This window comes from Panicum virgatum, chromosome 8N, assembly GCF_016808335.1.
Source record: "Panicum virgatum strain AP13 chromosome 8N, P.virgatum_v5, whole genome shotgun sequence".
Taxonomy (NCBI): domain Eukaryota; kingdom Viridiplantae; phylum Streptophyta; class Magnoliopsida; order Poales; family Poaceae; genus Panicum; species Panicum virgatum.
Window position 1 is genome coordinate 3,585,786 of NC_053152.1, and position 17,829 is coordinate 3,603,614.

At 42.5% G+C, this 17,829-nt stretch overlaps 1 protein-coding gene and 1 pseudogene across 1 annotated transcript; one reads left to right on the forward strand and one right to left on the reverse strand.

Moving 5' to 3' along the window:
- Positions 1 to 2,915: 2,915 nt before the first annotated feature.
- LOC120686610 (B3 domain-containing protein Os06g0112300-like) lies at positions 2,916 to 4,056 on the reverse strand. The gene is made up of 3 exons (XM_039968818.1): positions 3,838 to 4,056; positions 3,310 to 3,399; positions 2,916 to 3,245 (listed from the first exon to the last, which is right to left on the reverse strand). Exons 1-3 carry the CDS (start codon positions 4,054 to 4,056, stop codon positions 2,916 to 2,918), a joined length of 639 nt encoding a protein of 212 aa, XP_039824752.1.
- A 2,129-nt stretch (positions 4,057 to 6,185) lies between these two features.
- On the forward strand, positions 6,186 to 9,005 carry LOC120686612 (annotated as a pseudogene).
- The last annotated feature ends 8,824 nt before the right edge of the window (positions 9,006 to 17,829 follow it).

Genomic DNA, 17,829 nt, shown 5'->3' on the forward strand with positions numbered 1-17,829 from the left:
TTGGAGAAAGTTAAAGATATTAGGCCTGGGCAGCAACAGGAATGTGGGAAAAGGAAGCGTTCAGGCTTGGACAGGGTACGTGGGCCAAACATTTGGCAGCGGATGGTTAGTTTATGGAAGTTACCATATTGGAAAAAATTGAAGCTGAGACATAATCTTGATGTCATGCATATTGAGAAAAACATATGTGAGAATTTGATTGGGACAATTCTGAACATAATAGGGAAGACAAAGGACACTGTTAAAGCTAGGCTCGATCTAAAAGATTTGGGAATTAAAGAGGAGCTGCAATTAACAGAGGATGGAGATTCATGTGAGATGCCTAATGCTCGATATACCTTGTCCAAAGAAAAAAAGAAGGTATTTTGTGATTTTTTAAGGGAGGTAAAGTTTCCAGATGGTTTCGCTTCCAACATCTCAAGATGTGTTAGTGATGATGGGACCAAGGTTCAAGGGCTAAAAACACATGACTGTCACATTCTGTTGCAAAGAATCTTACCAGCTGCCATGAGAGGGTTTTTGGACAATGATATCTATGAAGCAAAAGCAGAGTTAGGAAAGTTTTTCAGAGAGTTGTGCAGCAAAACCCTGAACAAGGATGTGTTGGCTAAAATGAAGGAAGTGATCCCAATAATTTTGGTGAAGCTTGAGAAAATTTTCCCCCGGCTTTCTTTGATGTGATGATGCACCTAGCTGTTCATTTACCTGATGAGGCATTGCTCCGAGGTCCTGTGCAATATGGGTAGATGTACCCAATTGAGAGACGGTTGTATACTTTGAAGCGCTATGTGAGGAATAGGGCACGACCAGAAGGTTCAATTGCCGAGGCATATATTGCTGATGAATGCCTGACATTTTGCTCTAAATACATGGAAGGTGTTGAAACAAGATTTAATCGGGAACCAAGAAATATAGGTTTTTCTAATGAGGAGAACTATGGTGTGGATGTTTTTGTCCATGGAGTTCATTTTACTTCTGCACCTGAACTTGTATACGATGAGAATGGCTTTGATCGAATGGTGTGGTATGTGCTTCACAACTGTAGTCAATTTGGGCAATATGTGGAGTAAGTTCTAAACTTCTAACTATTGTATTCTATATACTTTTGTTTGACACTCATGTATTTAACATACGCTATATTTTTTCAGAATGTTCAGAGATGAACTAAATAGAGGAGTGCCTAACATTGAAAGAATTATTGGACAAGGATTTCAGAATTGGTTCAGGAACCATGTTAGTTTGATTTACATTCAAATTGTTTATGTTTATTTCAATGCCAATTTTGTAGTATACATTTTTATATATGTTTATTTCATGCATTTGATAGATCTTTAGGTTGCGGAATACTGATCAAGAGATAGACGAAGATCTCTTTTCCTTGGCTTATGGTCCTGATTTTATAGTCAAGAAATACTCTTCATGTGTTGTGAATGGTGTGCGGTTTAACACTGTTGATCGTGACAAGAACAAGAAAACACAGAACAGTGGAGTTATGGTACAAGGTGAACATAATGGTCATGTCATTGATTTCTTTGGAATCTTGAAAGAGATAATTCAGTTACTCTATATTGGCGATGAGAGGTCAGTAGTTCTGTTTAAATGTGACTGGTTTAAATTGGATGGAAAGAGGACTGAGATTAAATATGATGGCTTTTTTAAAAGCATCAATATTGGAAACCTATGGTACAAGGATGATTCTTTAATCTTGGCAACTCAGGCTAAAAAGGTTTTCTATTTGCCAGATACTAAGGAGGGGGCAAATTGGCACGTTGTCCAGACATTTGACCATAGGCATCTTTATAATGTAAAAGAAACTGAGGGCGGCAGCTTTAGTTCTCCTGCATATCAAGAGAATGAGTGCTTTGAAGAGGATGGTACACGACACCCAATTTCAGACAAAACATGTGATACACCTCTAAATAGAGATGATGAACAAGGCGCTAGGTTTGAAGCTGCTGAAACTTCTAGGTTGGTGATGGAAAGAAACCGAGAAGTGCATGAGATAGATGGCGAAGACGAAGACGACGACACACTGTTGGAGTACTGCAGCGATGATGAAGGAGGTGCTGCACTGGAGGTTGACAGTGATGATGAATAGCTACTTGTTCAGTTTGCAATTATCTAGTGTATGAACAATTTTAAATAATATGACCATGTATTTCTATGCACAAGACTATTTGAGATCATGTTCTGTGTATGCACAAGATTATTTTAATTAATTTGACCAGCTTATTCTGTTTTGTTGAAATTGCTGCCATGTGATACACCTTTTTTTATTTGAAACTCCATCACGTTCATCTTGCAGGTCTTTGTTCTGTTTTGTTGAAATTGCTGCCATGTGATACACCTTTTTTTATTTGAAACTCCATCACGTTCATCTTGCAGGTCTTGTCCTTCTTCAAGTCAAGGTTCTGATGATTATTAATTTTACTGAATGCGTTCTTTGCAGCCACCACTTGCATATGTTCACATTTGCAGATGAAAAAAAAAAACTTTAGCCAGCACCACCACTTGCAGCCGCAGGATGTCAGAACATATTACATTTGAGCAGCATTACTGGTTTGCTCAAATTTTTGGCAGCATCTCTGCTGCTTGAACATTTTTGGCAGCATCTGTGCTGCTTGAACAATTTGATAGATAGACAGCATAATACACAAATATATATTTCATGAAATTAACCTTTCAGTCATCACAGACAGCAGGATACACAAATTCAACTACAGTTGAGCATGCACCAACAACACGACACATAAACAGAGTCTGAAACAACAAACATGCAGCCAACAACACATGACACATAAACAGAGTCTGAAACAACAAACATGCAGCCATTTTTCATCTCCTACTAGCTACTAGCTTGCAGCCATTTGTCATCTCCTACTAGCTACTAGCTACTGCTAAACAGAGTGCGGTTCTTAGTTGTCAACGATGACAATGGGATCCTGAGAGGTGGCGCCCCTGGAGGTGATCTCCTCCGGCAAGTCCCCGCGCAGCACCTGCACCCGGAACACCACCTTCCCATCACCCTCACTCCCAGTTCCTCCAGCAGCTAGCGTGATGAGCTCGAAGACGCAGCCGTCCCCGATGCGCAGACGGTTGGCGACGACAAAGTCCCTCCACCCCGGACCGAGCTTCTTGCACTTGAGTTCACCACAGTAGGTCACCGCCCATGACTGGTTGCCGAACTGGAGCACTGCTGGGACGCGCGAGCCTGGCAGGTGGGAGTGGAGACGACTCGGGATCTCCTGAGCACAAGAATAAGCAACAGCATTCAGTTGAGTGAACTGCATGAATGAACAATAAAATTACCTCTATACAAACCAGCTGGACAGGCTTCTCTACATGGCCCTTAGACAAGACAATGGTGAAGAAGGGCTTGTCACCGGAGAGCGGGACGATCTGCATCACATGACAAGCAACAGATTCAGTTAATACATTCAGGGTTAAATTCTAGTCTGCAGGTACACGAGAATTGGAACACCAATGAGAAAACAATACACAAGTACCCATCACTAGATGCAAATGGCATGCAGCAAGTACCTAATGGAATCATAATCATGTGCCTATATTGAGCCTACAACAATAAGTACAGATGAGCTATGATATGATTTATTTCTTAACCCATCTTATTATACTTCAGATGAGCTCAAAAGAAGCCATCAGAGAGTACCAGATCACACAATTCCATTGTGAATGTCCAATCCAGATGTAAAAGACAAATGCACTAGAGGCATTATATCGTCAATTGGCACAAGATTTCAGTGACATAATTGAGTGATATAGCAGAAGAGGACCTAACCTCCAGGTCGTCTCCACCTGCGGCTAGGGGATCTCCGCCTGCGGCCAGGGGGTCGTCTCCTCCTGTGGCGATGGGATCATCTCCTCCTGCGGCGAGGGGGGCTCCTCCTGCGGCGAGGGGATCATCTCCTGCGGCGTGGGGATCATCTCCTGCGGCGAGGGGATCATCTCCTCCTGCGGCGAGGGGGTCTCCGCCTGCGGCCAAGGGGTCTTCTCCGCCTGCGGCGATGGAGTCTCCAACTGCGGCGAGGGGGTCATCTCTGCCTTCGGCGAGGGGGTCGTCGCCTGCGGCAAGGAGAACCGGGCCTGCGCATAACCGACCAAACTTGTCCAGGAGCTGCCGAATCGAGTGGTGCTCCATTGATCCGGCAGCAGAGAGGGCCGACGAATTGAACGAATACATATAATTACTTTTGTCCATTTATTTGGCTTAATGAATAAATTCTTCCATTTGTTCAAATTGAACGAATCCTAGTTCCATTTTACTTTTGTATATTTATTTGCCTTAAATATTCCATTTCTTGCATATCCCACAAATCAAATAGCTAGGCTTAAATCAACCACATTTGTTCAACTTAAGAATCTTAGTTCCAACATGGTATACAAACTCAAGATATCCACATTCAAATATACTCGCTCCGTCCCAAAATAAGTCAAACTTAAAATTTGTTGACTTCTCGAAATGTGAGATAAGCACTTATTTTGGGACGGAGGGAGTATATGTATCCTTCCTTTTGCTTATTTGATCCCTTTTTTACTTATTACCTAATGGGAGAGATAATTATTTGGCAGTTGATCGGGTATTTTGGGAAAACCCGCAACGCACCAAGATCCTAAAGGGCTAATTCTTGTTTCAAATCTTGAAGTAATGCCGAAGTTGCTGTCCGTCCCCAACAATTTAGTCTCGCTAGCCGCGCCCTAAGAGGATCATTGAATCGATAACATAGATAGCATAGATAGCCGAATTTTCCACTACCCGAATTCCCATTAGGCTAGCTACTATTCACGAACGAATCTTAGCTCCGACAAGATATATGAACTCAAGATATCAACTATCAAATATATATGTACCGCAATGATTCATGTCACAATGACTAATCTTATTGTTAGTACATTAAAAGTACCATTTATACACTCCCTCCATTCTAAATTTGTGCAAACATGATATAATTCGTTTGACTTTTACTAACAAAAAAAATTGTGCAAACTTAGTCACCAAAGTTGCAAAAAAAAAAACATACCATGATTTTTTTAAACAAAATTTGTGCCATGATTCATAGACAATTGCACAAAAACAGACCACGAACGGGCGACCGCGCGGGAAAAAGCCTGCCAGGCCAAAAACCTCCGACAACACAATTACTGTAATACCCATGTGGTCACCAAGTTTAGAATACCATGGGGGGTGGGCAAACTGGTAATTTCTCAACCGCAGTACCCCCACTATATATAGATTACAAGATGCGGCATCCACTCAGTTCGGCCAAACCCTAGCCCCAACCAAGCCGCCGCCGCCGCTTCACAAAACGCAAGGGAGACGCGGAGGGAGACGCGGCCGAGGGTGAACCCCGGCGGCGCCGTGCTCGCAGAGGGAGACGCGGCCGAGGGCGAACCCCGTCGGCGCCGTGCTCGCGAAGGGAGACGCGGCCGAGGGCGAACCCCGGCGGCGCTGTGCTCGCGGAGGGAGACGCGGCCGAGGGCGAACCCCGGCGGTGCCGTGCTTGCGAAGGGAGACGTAGCCGAGGGTGCATCTCGCGGAGGGAGGTCGTCCAGGGAGCTGCAGCCGTGTACGTGTGCCTCCTCGTCACCACCGCTTCAAGGGCTTCTCCACCACTACGCCATCGTCCTTGACTGCTAGGCTTCAACGGCTTCAAGTGCTAGCAGACGCAGCAATCTCTGAGAGGTAAACAAAATAGGCCCATGTTCTTGCCTTATGGTCTTGATTATTCTAGGGTTTGCTCTACTTATACTTGTTAATCTGCACAGAAATTTGTGAAGAATTAGATGCATATGTTCTTGCCTTATGCATATGTCCTGTTTTCAATTAGATTCAGATTGTTGTTTTACATAAATATTTATTTACGACTTCTCTGAAGCATTTCAATTTTGAATTAAATTTACTGGTGCATTGATACTTTGTTTATAAATGTTCTTATCATGTTAGCAAGGATTAAATGTCCAAGGACCCTAGCCCGATGATGACGGAGGGACAGAGGAGACCACATGGAGGTCAGATAACAACCATGTCCTTGTTTACTTTTGAATTCCAGTTGAATTTTTGTCTCCACATGTATTGCTACTACAAAAATAATAATCTGTTGTCCATGTTTTCTTTTATCCAAGGACATGCACTACATCCATATGAACAAGAGCGCCTCCGACAATGTATGGCCAACAGTGCTAGGCTTCGGGAACTTGGAGTTTCTGGTTTTTCCAGCATATTTCCAAACAATAGTGGCACTGCTGTAAACAAGAAAAATGCAAAGCATAGAGATAATGAAGACTCTGGATCTGAGTATGATCCTTCACAGGATGATATTGATCAAGGAGATTTGATTGGTGATGACAATGCTAAGGTGCTCATTCCTCCACCTTGTTAAGCCTTAACTTGTTTGCTTCCTAATGCAATATATCAGTCTCCCCAGTCTGTTCACTAATCAATGATTACATTGTACTAGGGAACTAAGGAGAAGGCTCCCAAGCAAACTACCAAAGAAAGATCAAATGTATTTCCTGGAGTGAGGTTTCGGTCTCGCAAGAGGGTTTTTGCAGATCAAGCACCTACTAGAGTTACAAGGTCAAAGTCAAGCATCACCCAACCTGATACAAATCTGACACCAAGTAATATCCATGTGCCACCTCCATCCGAGCCTAATGATAGCACCCAAGCTGCTTTGAAAGGCAAGTTCTGTTACCATGTTTCTTATTACTGTTCTTGCTTTAATTACATGAATGCAATCTGACTTGTCAATATTTTTAAGATGACGGGCCTGGTCAGCAAGCTGACAGCACCAACATCACCAATGGAGGCAATGCGATTCCACGTCATAATGGAAGCCCCAACCGGGAGAATGAAGGTGATGTTTTTTTACTATCATTCTGTTAGATTTGATCCACAAATTGAATGCATTCTTACTGCCTGCAATTTTTAGATGGATTTACCCGGCATGATGACAACACCATTGCTGGTGATGGAGTTGATTGCATTACTCATCTAGATGGACACGACCAGATGACCACCGAAGGTGAGCGTTTGTTCATTTATTTGCCATATAGCATATTTCCTTGTTACTTTGGTTGCTGATTGCAAATGGTTTGTTTGATGAATGACCATCTCACTAATTGCAACTTCTATGTGCATTTACATCACAGAGAAGAGCCATGGGACCGAGGAGTAAATATGGGACATGGTCTCCAGAGGTTGACCCGAGCTCATGGTGCCAAACTGCTAGTTGTCATAACTGAAGGGAATATAAGGCCCGTGGAACCTAAGATTGTTGCAATGTATGCCACTGAATGCAACATTGCAGTCAGAAATCATATTCCTGTGTTCAAGCACTGGAAGGAATACAAGAAGCACCCTGCGCTGTTTGAGCTGTTTTTGGGAAGACTACGTGTAAGTACCTTGCCCTAAATTAATTGCAATTGCCTTTCGGTACTACAATTATATTGGCATTATACTCCTAGATGTGGGCAAATGGTAATTGCACCTTATACAATTATTTTTCACTAGAATCTGGAAATGTAAATGTGACTGTACATTTTTAGCTGCTGGATTTTAGAAAAGAATTTTAGTTACTGTAATTTCTTATTGCAAGCTGTTCATTCCTTGTGTTAGTTGTAAAATTTCTTATACATGTTTCAACATATGGATAGGCAAAGTTTGACATCGACACAAGTAATGAAGTAGTCAGAAGGGGTTGCTTGGAGATGATGCAATCTGCAATTCGCCAACAGCGATACAAGCTGAAAAAATATTTCTTTGATTCTGTTCCTCTACATCTGGTTAGGAAAACTTCTCCTGTAAAAGTGATGAGTAATGAACAGTGGATTGACCTTGTGGACTCATGGATGACCCCCCAAAAAATGGTATTTTTCAGAAAACAGGACTCTATGCTTGTACATGCTAATCTTTCACGTTTCTTACATGTATTGTCTTTTGATGTAGGAGGCAAGTCGAAAGAACAAAGAGAATCGAGATGATGTAAAGTTCCACCAAACAACTGGCTCCTGTAGCTACCCAGTTTATGTAGAAAAAAATTGGTAAGTTAGCTATGTTAATATGCACTTTATTTATTATGCTGCTGTCTCATATATAGCTGCTGTACCAAGTCATGAGTAATTGTAGCTGCTGTACCAAGTCTACTTGTAGTTGCTGTACCAAGTCATGTCTACTTATAGCTGCTGTACCAATTCAGTTTAATATGCACTTTATTTATTATGCTGCTGTCTCATATAAAAAGTTAGTCATGTCTAAGCTTACAGATTTCTAGTTCCATAAGATGCTAGCACCATTAGTTCTTGCTGCACCAATATAAATGTCTACTTGTTGTTCTTCAATTTGTTGCTATATTGCTCCAAAATAATGTTCTAGGTGTGACCAAGTATACCACCATGTAAATGTTGTTTGCAGAGAGAAGATGAGTACAAGGATAAAGAACTTGATGCTGTTGATTTGTTTAAGATGTGCCACTACAGCAACAAAAAGAAAGGATACACGCCCACTGTACAATCTGCTATTGTAAGACAACATCTAATTGTGCTTTTCAGAGATGCTTATTTTCTAATATCTTGTGATCATAAACCAGTTTTCTATTGTTTGCTGCTTTCATCTTTGCTAAACTCAAATGGAAAATCAGTTGGCTGCACCAACAGAAGATGGACTACCCAAGTCTGCAACCCAAGTTGTAGGTGATGTGCTTCATCAAAACACAAAAACCAATCACTTCCTTCGGAATGTGGGCATCCAGGTTGCAAAGCGAAGGACTACACTACAAAATGTTCAAGCAGAATTGGAGGTGGAGAAAAGAACCAATTCTGAGCTTCAGTCGATCGTCAACAACCAGCGTGAAGAAATGGATGGTTTGAAAAATCAAGTCCAGGGAATAGAACAAGCAAGGATCAAAGACCAAGAGGAGAACCGGAAGAAGCAAGCTAAGTTGGAGAAGAAAATTGAGCTGCTGCTAAGCCAAAATGGACAAAGCTGAGCATATGGTGGTCTGATCTGGTAGCTTTTGGGTAGCCTTCATATTTTGCTGAGTTATCTTGATGAATACTATATTTTGTTGTTGCTGGTTAATTTTGTTGCCTTGGAAAACTGTATGGCTTAAACTCTAGATTCTGGACAAATGGAACTATCTTTTGCTGATCATGTGGATTCTGGAATGTTATTGTTTTGCTGAGTTGTCATGTGAATTCTGGATAAATCTTGTTATTATGGCTGTGATGTGAATTTTGGATTATTCTTGTTTTGATTAATAATTTTGGGCTGAAATCTTGTTAGTTGATTATTAATATTGGGCTGAAACTTTGTGAGTTGATAATTAATCTAGGCCTGAAATCAGGCCCAACTTGGTGGCCCACTTTGAATTCGGCCCATCAACTCATGGGTTGTGTTGCTGATGTCAGCAGCCACATCATCTGCCACGTCGATTGCCACATCAGCCTAACTTTCCATGTCAGCAGCCATGTCATCGTCCACGTCAATTTAGATGTCATCACTGTCATCCATGTCATCACCATGTCAGCAGCCACGTCATCCTCCATGTCATCAATGTGTGACATAGCAATTGAATCTGTGACGAAAATTATACTGTTCGTGACGTTAATTTTCGTCATAGAAAACGGGCTTGGTTTGGGCTTCAGGGGGGCCGGAGACATACCATGACGATTTTAAAACGTCATGGATCAAGTAATCTATGACGAAAATTTAAGGAACGTCACGAGGTGTGATCTGTGACGCTCAATACATGACGTTATTTGAGACCGTCATAGATATTGTTTTATGATGGTTTTTCAGTGATCTGTGACGAAATTCAATCGTCATGAATCAATAGATTTTTTGTAGTGACACCTATTTTCTCACAATTCCATGCCACAATGTCCTCAGTCGGTCTGGTGGGAGTCTTATTGTTCTTGTTTGGACGGCTGATTGTGCCTTCAACACTCTTATCTGCTTCCCTCCTGCCTCGCATGCCTAGCAAACCGTATCAAACCTTTTCCAATAATTTAGGCTCTTGTTTTTTTTCTGTCCATGATATTCTTGGGCTTATATGCTATGGCAAGGAAGAAGTTTAGTAGGTTCGCATACATATATATAATGTGCATTAGGTTATTTATTAGATCATGTTTCATGCCTTATACATCGGATTGTACATGAGCCTTCTATTTTAATTTCCAGACAGGGCAATAAAATAAACTATGATTGAAAAAGTAGGTAGAGTTGACTTGGAATAGCACAACGGCTTAATTTGTGGGGAGTCCTATACTTCGTAACTTGGTATCTAATATTAAATATTGTATATACTAACTAATTGTTGCACAACCACCATATGGAAACTATCCAAACTTCATGTTGAGACATGGTTGCATTGCTGCAATCGTATTTTTATTGACCTGAGCATATATGTACCATACCGAAAATAGCTATGATTACAAATATATTCAAATTCTGTGCACAAAAAATATAGATAATAGAAAATCTCTCAAGGAAACTTAGGGTTCCAAATCTCTGCAAGCACACCGGGAGCACAACAAGACGCTCCGCATGCATGTACCTTGGGATGTGACGCCAGACCGTCAAGGAGCGTAAGGACTAAGGATAACGTTGAGAAGATAAGGTGCTCGACAAAGTCATCAAACTGGCTCAAGGCACGCGCCACTGCCGGCTTTGGCACCACCAACGCTCAAGGGTAACTATAGTACAGTCTTTGGTAACTTCAGTACGATGGAATCTTGTATGATGCTCCCGGTGGTCTACTATGGTTTTGGGATTCAATTTGGGAAAAATTCGGTACCAACTGAATTGGGCGAATTTCGGTCAATTTCGGTCGGTTTTTGGATAGATTCCTGGAAATATTCGAATTTTGAAGTATTGAATTCATTTTGGACCCTTCCGAGATGGGTGACGAGTTTCGGTGAGATTCAGTCATTTCGGACAGAAACCCAGAACTCTATTCTACCATAGGTAACTATTTGAGATACTGCCAAGTGCAACAGATGATGACGGAGCTTAAGCATGTTTGTTTGGCAATATTTGTATCATGTTATTCTCAGCAAAAGTCAAAATATTTGCACCAGAAATAATCAGTTAACTGAATCACTACAATGAATCATTCACAACAAAACCTAATGTGGTTGTGAGCAATGGTACATAATATTGATTGTGTTCCTTTATGTTCATTTCATAAGACAAGCTATAGCCAAGTGTTACATTTATAAGGACTTGACGAGAAGTTTACATCTCTAAATAATAGAACTTTTCGAGTACTTTACCATTTCATTGATCTAGTCACCTTTTTCACTCAAGTCCTATTTGTACAGGATGTCATTCCATTATTTCATCAGAGACAGCCGTATGTCACGCGGCAACAGGACTAGTACCAAATGATTGGAGAAATTATTTTTAGGTCCCTAATCACATTTTCACTTTTGCCTCCTATTCCCAACAAGTCAATGATTAAAAAAAAAGAAAATAGTCTAGCTCTCACATTCCCTCTCCCTTCTCCTGCCAATGTCAAAATGGCATTGGGGGCATTGAGATAGAAGCATTATATAGTGGCATACGTCGCGTTGATGCTAACAATAATGAATTAATGTTGGTGGTTGTATATCTTTTCCAGACACTTACATTTTCTATAAAAAGGTGTATATATTTGCCATGCATTTACCTTGTTTTTCGGACTACTAGTATTTTTTTTTGGCATTGACGTGGGATGATATTCACTGTGTACATGATATGTGCAAGAAGTAAACTTGCTGTGGTATCAATTTAAATGTTTGGTTGCTCATATTGTCGACGCATATGGAGATGAATAGAGCACTACTAGAGACGAGCTAGGTGTCTATACTCAGGTTAAGTCATGAAACAAATGCATTTGGATTGTACCATTGATCTGCTAACTCCTTGCTTCCATGGTGACTCATTTCTTGATAGGATGCTCTTGTCGTTGCCACGCAAGGAAAGTATGCCATCATCGTATTCTGTGGTGATAAATCCAGGATCAGTTATCAGTCTATCACTGTTAAGAAACAGAGGAGTTATCCAGTTAGCTCTGGCTGCTGAAATGACTCTCCTGAAGCCTCAAAGTTCTCGCTGGGATGCTTTTACTAGTGCTGAGAGAATATTAAGTGTAACATCTGCAGAGACAACTCAAAAGCTTGCCAGTGAGCTTCGTGATTTCATCAACACTAGCACTTCAATGGACCCTCACAAGCAAGCTACTACAATGGGATCTTCACAGGGACTACTTAGCTTTCAGGATGTATTACTTCTAACAGTTATTGGTTATATCTTGGCTGGTGAGAATTTTCCTACATCTACAGCTGGTAGTTTTATCTTTTGAAAAGTAGAACGTGGATTCTGAATGCCATATAATAGTAACATTACAACAATCAAGATGGCAATCAGTGCCTTACCAAACCAAATGGCCTCCTTTATCCAAGGTGCGGGAAGTTATGAAGGCAATCTCAGAGAGCAGCAGACCAGATGTGGAGGTTATTCTCTGTAGCACCACACCCTTCTTCCATATGACATGTTTGACTTGATGTTGGGCTCGTAGGCCCAACCTTCATGCTTGAGGGGCCTAATGCCATTGGGCTGACATCAAGGATTTGTGCACAAGGCATCTGAATAACAGTGCCAAATAAAACAAATTATTGACCCAGTAGTTTTTTTCAGAAATTTAATGTCTGATGGAGCAGAATGTTCACACTCCGAAAGCAAGCAGTTAGCAATTCATAAGCATCCTTGGGGACCAACATCCTTGGGGACCGACCCTCTGTTATAGCAAGATATACTAACAGTTTGTCATAGGGTTTCCAGCACCAGCAATACTTTGCAGTAATCTTCAGAAAATGCACATATTGCTGGAAGCTATGCATCTTATAGAGTCAGTGGCCATCAGGTTTCTATATTGGAATGTCAAAAGGTAGCAAACAAAAGATAAGTTCGAATAAACCTGCTAACTATACAATCAGAACTATAATGCTAATGAACTTTTTTTTTTGCTTGCTTCCAAAGAATTGCTTGACTTTCAAGTTTGCTTTGGATACAGGAGAACAAATTTTCATCCCTGTACAGTGCACCAAGGCATCATTTCATTGCAACATACATCTTGGATTGGTTGTTCTTGGACAGTTAGTTTCTGGAGAATCTTGGGGCCACAACTTTGTCAATTATCATCCCCAATACATGATGCATGGATGCATTGGACCCTCCAATTATTGCTATGTGAAGAACCGAGACGCACGGACGATCACACGTGCTGCTGCTAGAAAAAAGGAAAGGAATGAGCCTGCCATGGATGCTCAAGGTTCTTCGGCAGATCTGACATGAAGTTGTCTGTTGCTTCATCACCCTGCATATCTGCTTAATTGTGCTTAGCAGCTGGTGACCACTGGACTAAGCCATATTTTTGTGTGTGTCCTTGCCTGCCTGATTGGTGTGGTGGTGGTACCGTGCTGGCTGTCCGTGGAATGGCAGGCATGCCAGGACCTGAATGATTCATGGTCCTGCAGGGATGGATAGGTTGGTGCTTGCTGCAGCAGCGCTCTTTTCCTTTCCTTTTTCCACACTTTGGTTTCGGTGTAATTTACAAGGAATTTGGCGGCTTTGAAATCGCCAGGCATCATGTCAAGGAGGGGTAAGAATGTGCTGACTTGGATGCACATTTTCATGTATCAATCTTACTGAAATGATCCTGTCTCGTGCACACTGGAGATGAAGAAGATGACGCCTGCTTCGGACATCGAGGTGAGTCCACGGTCACTGGACATTGATTGATTGGATGCTACCGCAGGCATGGCGAGAGACGAGCTCCAAGTAGAGACAGGTACCGGGGGGGGGGGGGGGGGGGGGGGGGGGGAGCGGGGTTGGCACGTGCCCCTTGGTTTCTTGCTCCATCGCTGTTGTCCCTCCATCGCTATTGTGGAGCTGTGGTGTAGTGATGATCAATGTGCGCAAGTGGCGACGCAACCCCGTCGGGACAGTCCCGGAGGTGACGAGGGCGGCACATGCATGCATCCCGTGGATTGCTTGGTGACCCGGCCGTCCATGACCTGTTAGCGTCTATAGTTGTCAGCGTTTCTGTAGAAAGAGGCTGGGGATGGGTTGAGTAGTATGCAGGAAACAACTGATCATTCGCTGACTGAATCTTTCCGAGCTGTGCGACGAGCTTATTATGCTACATTGCATACTGCTGTTTTGTTTTGCGCTAACCTCCCCATCTTTAGAAATAGGTACTACCTCCATCCCAGAATATAGCTATCTTTATCTTGTCTCCAAGTTAAATATTTTAAACTTTAACCGTATATGGTAATAAAAATATAAAGACTGATAACATAAGAATAATATTAGTTTATTCACAATGAAGCCAACTATCATAACCTATAAGTTTTTCTATTGGGAAAAGTCTATTTTTTAATCCTAAACTATGACGATCGTTTGATTTTAGCCCTTGAATTACGAAACCGGACATCCTACACCTTCAACTGCCGAAACCGTTCGAAAAACAACCCTGGACTCAACCTAAGGCGGTTTTACTACAGTAAATTCTTTATTTCTAAAATTTTACACCTCGCTCAATTAAATAATGGAGAAAGCATAGTTTATATTATCTAAAAATCATGGTATTTTGCTATGAGGTACCAAAAGAGACAAGGAATTTATTTTGGTTGGACGTGTGACATCAGATGTAAAGGAATTTGAATTATAAAATTTTTAAATAGGTAGAATTCAAGATTCCTTGAATTTTTAGGCTAGCTAAACCTTTGCTAAAAATGCATTAAAACAAGATAATTCAAAAAAATTATTTAGTTTAATAAAGTATTTTTTATTGGCCCAAGTTCTATAGAAAATTATCAAATTAGAATTTTAAATAATCAAATTTGAGCATTGTGAAGGAATTCAAATAGTTTCAAAAAATTGGACCAATAAAAATATATTATTAAACTAAATAAAAAAGTGTGAATTATCATGTTTTTAATGTATTTTTAGCAAAGGTTTAGCTGGCCTAAAAATTAAAGATATTTTGAATTTTTCTAATTTTTAAAATTTTATAATTCAAAATCATTTATGTCTAAAGTAGCACATCTAGCTGAAATCGATCTTTGCCTCTTGTGCTACCTCCCAGCAAAATATCACAATTTGTAGAGCATATCAACTATTCTTTCTCTATTATTTAATTTAGAGAGGTGTAAAAATATAGAAATTCGGAAATCTACTGTAGCAAAACCACCTTAGGTCGAGACCGGGGTTTTTTCGAACTGTTTCGATAGTTGGAGGTGTACGATGTCTGGTTTTGTAGTTCAAGGACTAAAATCGGACGATCGTGATAGTTTAGGGTTGAAAAATAAACTTTTCCCTTTTCCATCTATATTCATAGTTTTACATAATGACATAAGCTAGAAATATAAAAGGAAATTAAATCTAATGGGTACTCAACCATCAGTAGAGCATATCGAAATAATGGTCGTATGTTTATATTTCTTAAATAATATTTGTGATTTCTCTTTTTTTATTAACGGAAGACTCCAAAATTAACTTCCAATTGGTAACAGTAAGATAGAAGTATTATTCCTTAGAACATGATTTAGGTCACCTTGAGTTCAAAAAGTTTGTGTTGACGACATCATTGTAATGTGCATGCCGGTTGTGCATTAGTTCATCTGGATTTTCCAGATCTTCAGAGCTGGAGCTGTAACATCTTTCCTAAAGCCAGTCTCAAGCATTGTGGGTTCCTTGATCTAACAGTAACATGCTAGACTAACTTATTCTAAAGGGACAATTGCATAGATGCCCTTGTTTTGAGATGTAATTGCACATTTGCCCTTGTTTTTTTAACTTTGCATGTTTGCCCCTGGTTTTCAAAATTAAAGGCATCGTTTGCCCCTGTTTGTCAACACCGTGAGCTGGACCTCAATAATTGTTCCAAAAAAATTTCACAAAAAAGAAAAAAAAAGAAAAGACTATACTACCCCTTATCCCAAACACATTACTCCCCTCGCCGAGGCGCGAGTCCCCGCCCGCCTGCCGCCGCGCCGGTCTCCGCCTGCCTCCGCCGCACGGGCCCGAGCCGCCGCGCGCTCCCTGCCCGCCTCCGCCGCGCCGTTCGCCACCACCAGCACGACGCCGCTCGGCGAGGCGGAGGCCACCGCCGCGCCCCCATGCCATTAATGCGGCCGAGCTCACCGGCCGGCCACCACTACCGCGCCCCCCTCCTCCCACCTCGCCCCGGCCTATAAATAGGCCTCCACCGCACCTCCGCCCCTCCACAAGCTCGCCCACTGCCGCCAGCGCCCCTGCTCAGCCCCGCAGTGCCGCCGCCACGCCCGCCAGTGCCAGCCGCCGCTTGCTGCTGTGGCCAGGCCACCTCGCTGCCTCTCCACCTGAGGTGAGGGCAAGGGTAGAACCCCCTCCACCTCCTCAAGCTCGTCCGCCGCCGCTAGCCCCGTCCCCAACCTTGCAGCGCCGCCACCATGGCCGCCGCCGCTCACCTCCGCCCGCCTTCGTCGCACCAACCCCTACAGGCCGCCTCCACCCAAATTAAGGGAGGGGATCGATTCCCCGTGGCCCCCTATCCATTTCCCCCCTAGCCCCGGCCGCCGCCGCGCCCTGGGCCGCCGGCGAGGGCCGCCGCCGGCGCCCTGCCCCCCTCCTCTGTTGCACGGGAGAGAGGAGGAAGAAGGGCAAAATTGCCCAATGGCCCCTGCTCTTTCCTTCTTTTATTTAAAAGCCCCCCTTCTCTCCTTCACGGAACAATGTTGAGGGCATTTTTGTCTTTTCAGCTTGCACTTAACACCGTTAACTCTCCTTCACAGAACAAGGGCAAGTGGAACCTTCAGATTCAAAAAACAAGGGCAAACATGCAAAGTTAAAAAAATAGGGGCAAATGTGCAATTACAGCTCAAAACAAGGGCAGTATTGCAATAGACCCTATTCTAAAAATTCTTACCATGGACCCGAACCCCAAAGTCCATCATGCAACCACATGAGAGAGGTGCCACTTGCCTAGTCCTGAACCTCCTCAGGGCACGTACAACGCCCAGGGTTTCCATTCCCGACCGGACCGGCCTAACCGCCGGGCTCCGGTACTGTTTTACCAGTCCGGTTAGGCCGGATACCGGTCGGAACCGGACAAAATGAAATTTGAATTCGAATTCAGTAGTTATACCGGTACGTACCGGTATGCCGGCAGTATAGTCCGGTATACCGGCCGGTTTGGCCGGTATACCGGTGTTTTTGGTGGTCCGGTTTTCAACGGTAAACCGACCGGTTAGACCGGTATACCGGCCGGTTTGGTCGGTATACCGGTAGTTTACAGTAGTTTTCCGACGCTTGAAAAATGGATCCCCGGTGTGAAATAAAAGGAAATTTTGACATGAGCTATGCACATTTTAATGTAAATGACCCTACCAAAGCAATAAGTTATAATCATGCATACAAATACAATAGTAATAAGCGTGCATACAAATACGGAGTCATACACCTATACACATGAAATGAAAGTTCAACGTAGGAATGGGAAGACCCCCATTTGGGACGCGGTTTGGTATTCGGCGGTGGACATCAAAGCGATACCTCGCACTCTAAGCATCTCAGCCTTGTAGTGTTGCCAAGTTTGGCCCGTCCACGCCGATCTTGTCTGCCATTCCTGAACTAACATAGTGTAAAAATGGGGGTCTTCCCATTCGTACACCCATCTCATCGGTGGCTGCATGCTGATGTCAGGAATGGGATAGTGAAAAGAGTGCCTCGAATTGCTGTAGGAGGAAGAAGAGTACTGTGGACTGTCATAGTCCGTCGGTCCACCT

Coding starts and splice junctions, on each gene's coding strand:
- LOC120686610 (XM_039968818.1), bottom strand. CDS start 4,056: ATGACCCCCTCGCCGCAGTTGGAGACTCCATCGCCGCAGGCGGAGAAG. Junction 3,400..3,837: donor AGACGACCCCCTGGCCGCAG/GCGGAGATCCCC, acceptor CATGTGATGCAG/ATCGTCCCGCTCTCCGGTGA. Junction 3,246..3,309: donor TCCAGCTGGTTTGTATAGAG/GTAATTTTATTG, acceptor TCTTGTGCTCAG/GAGATCCCGAGTCGTCTCCA.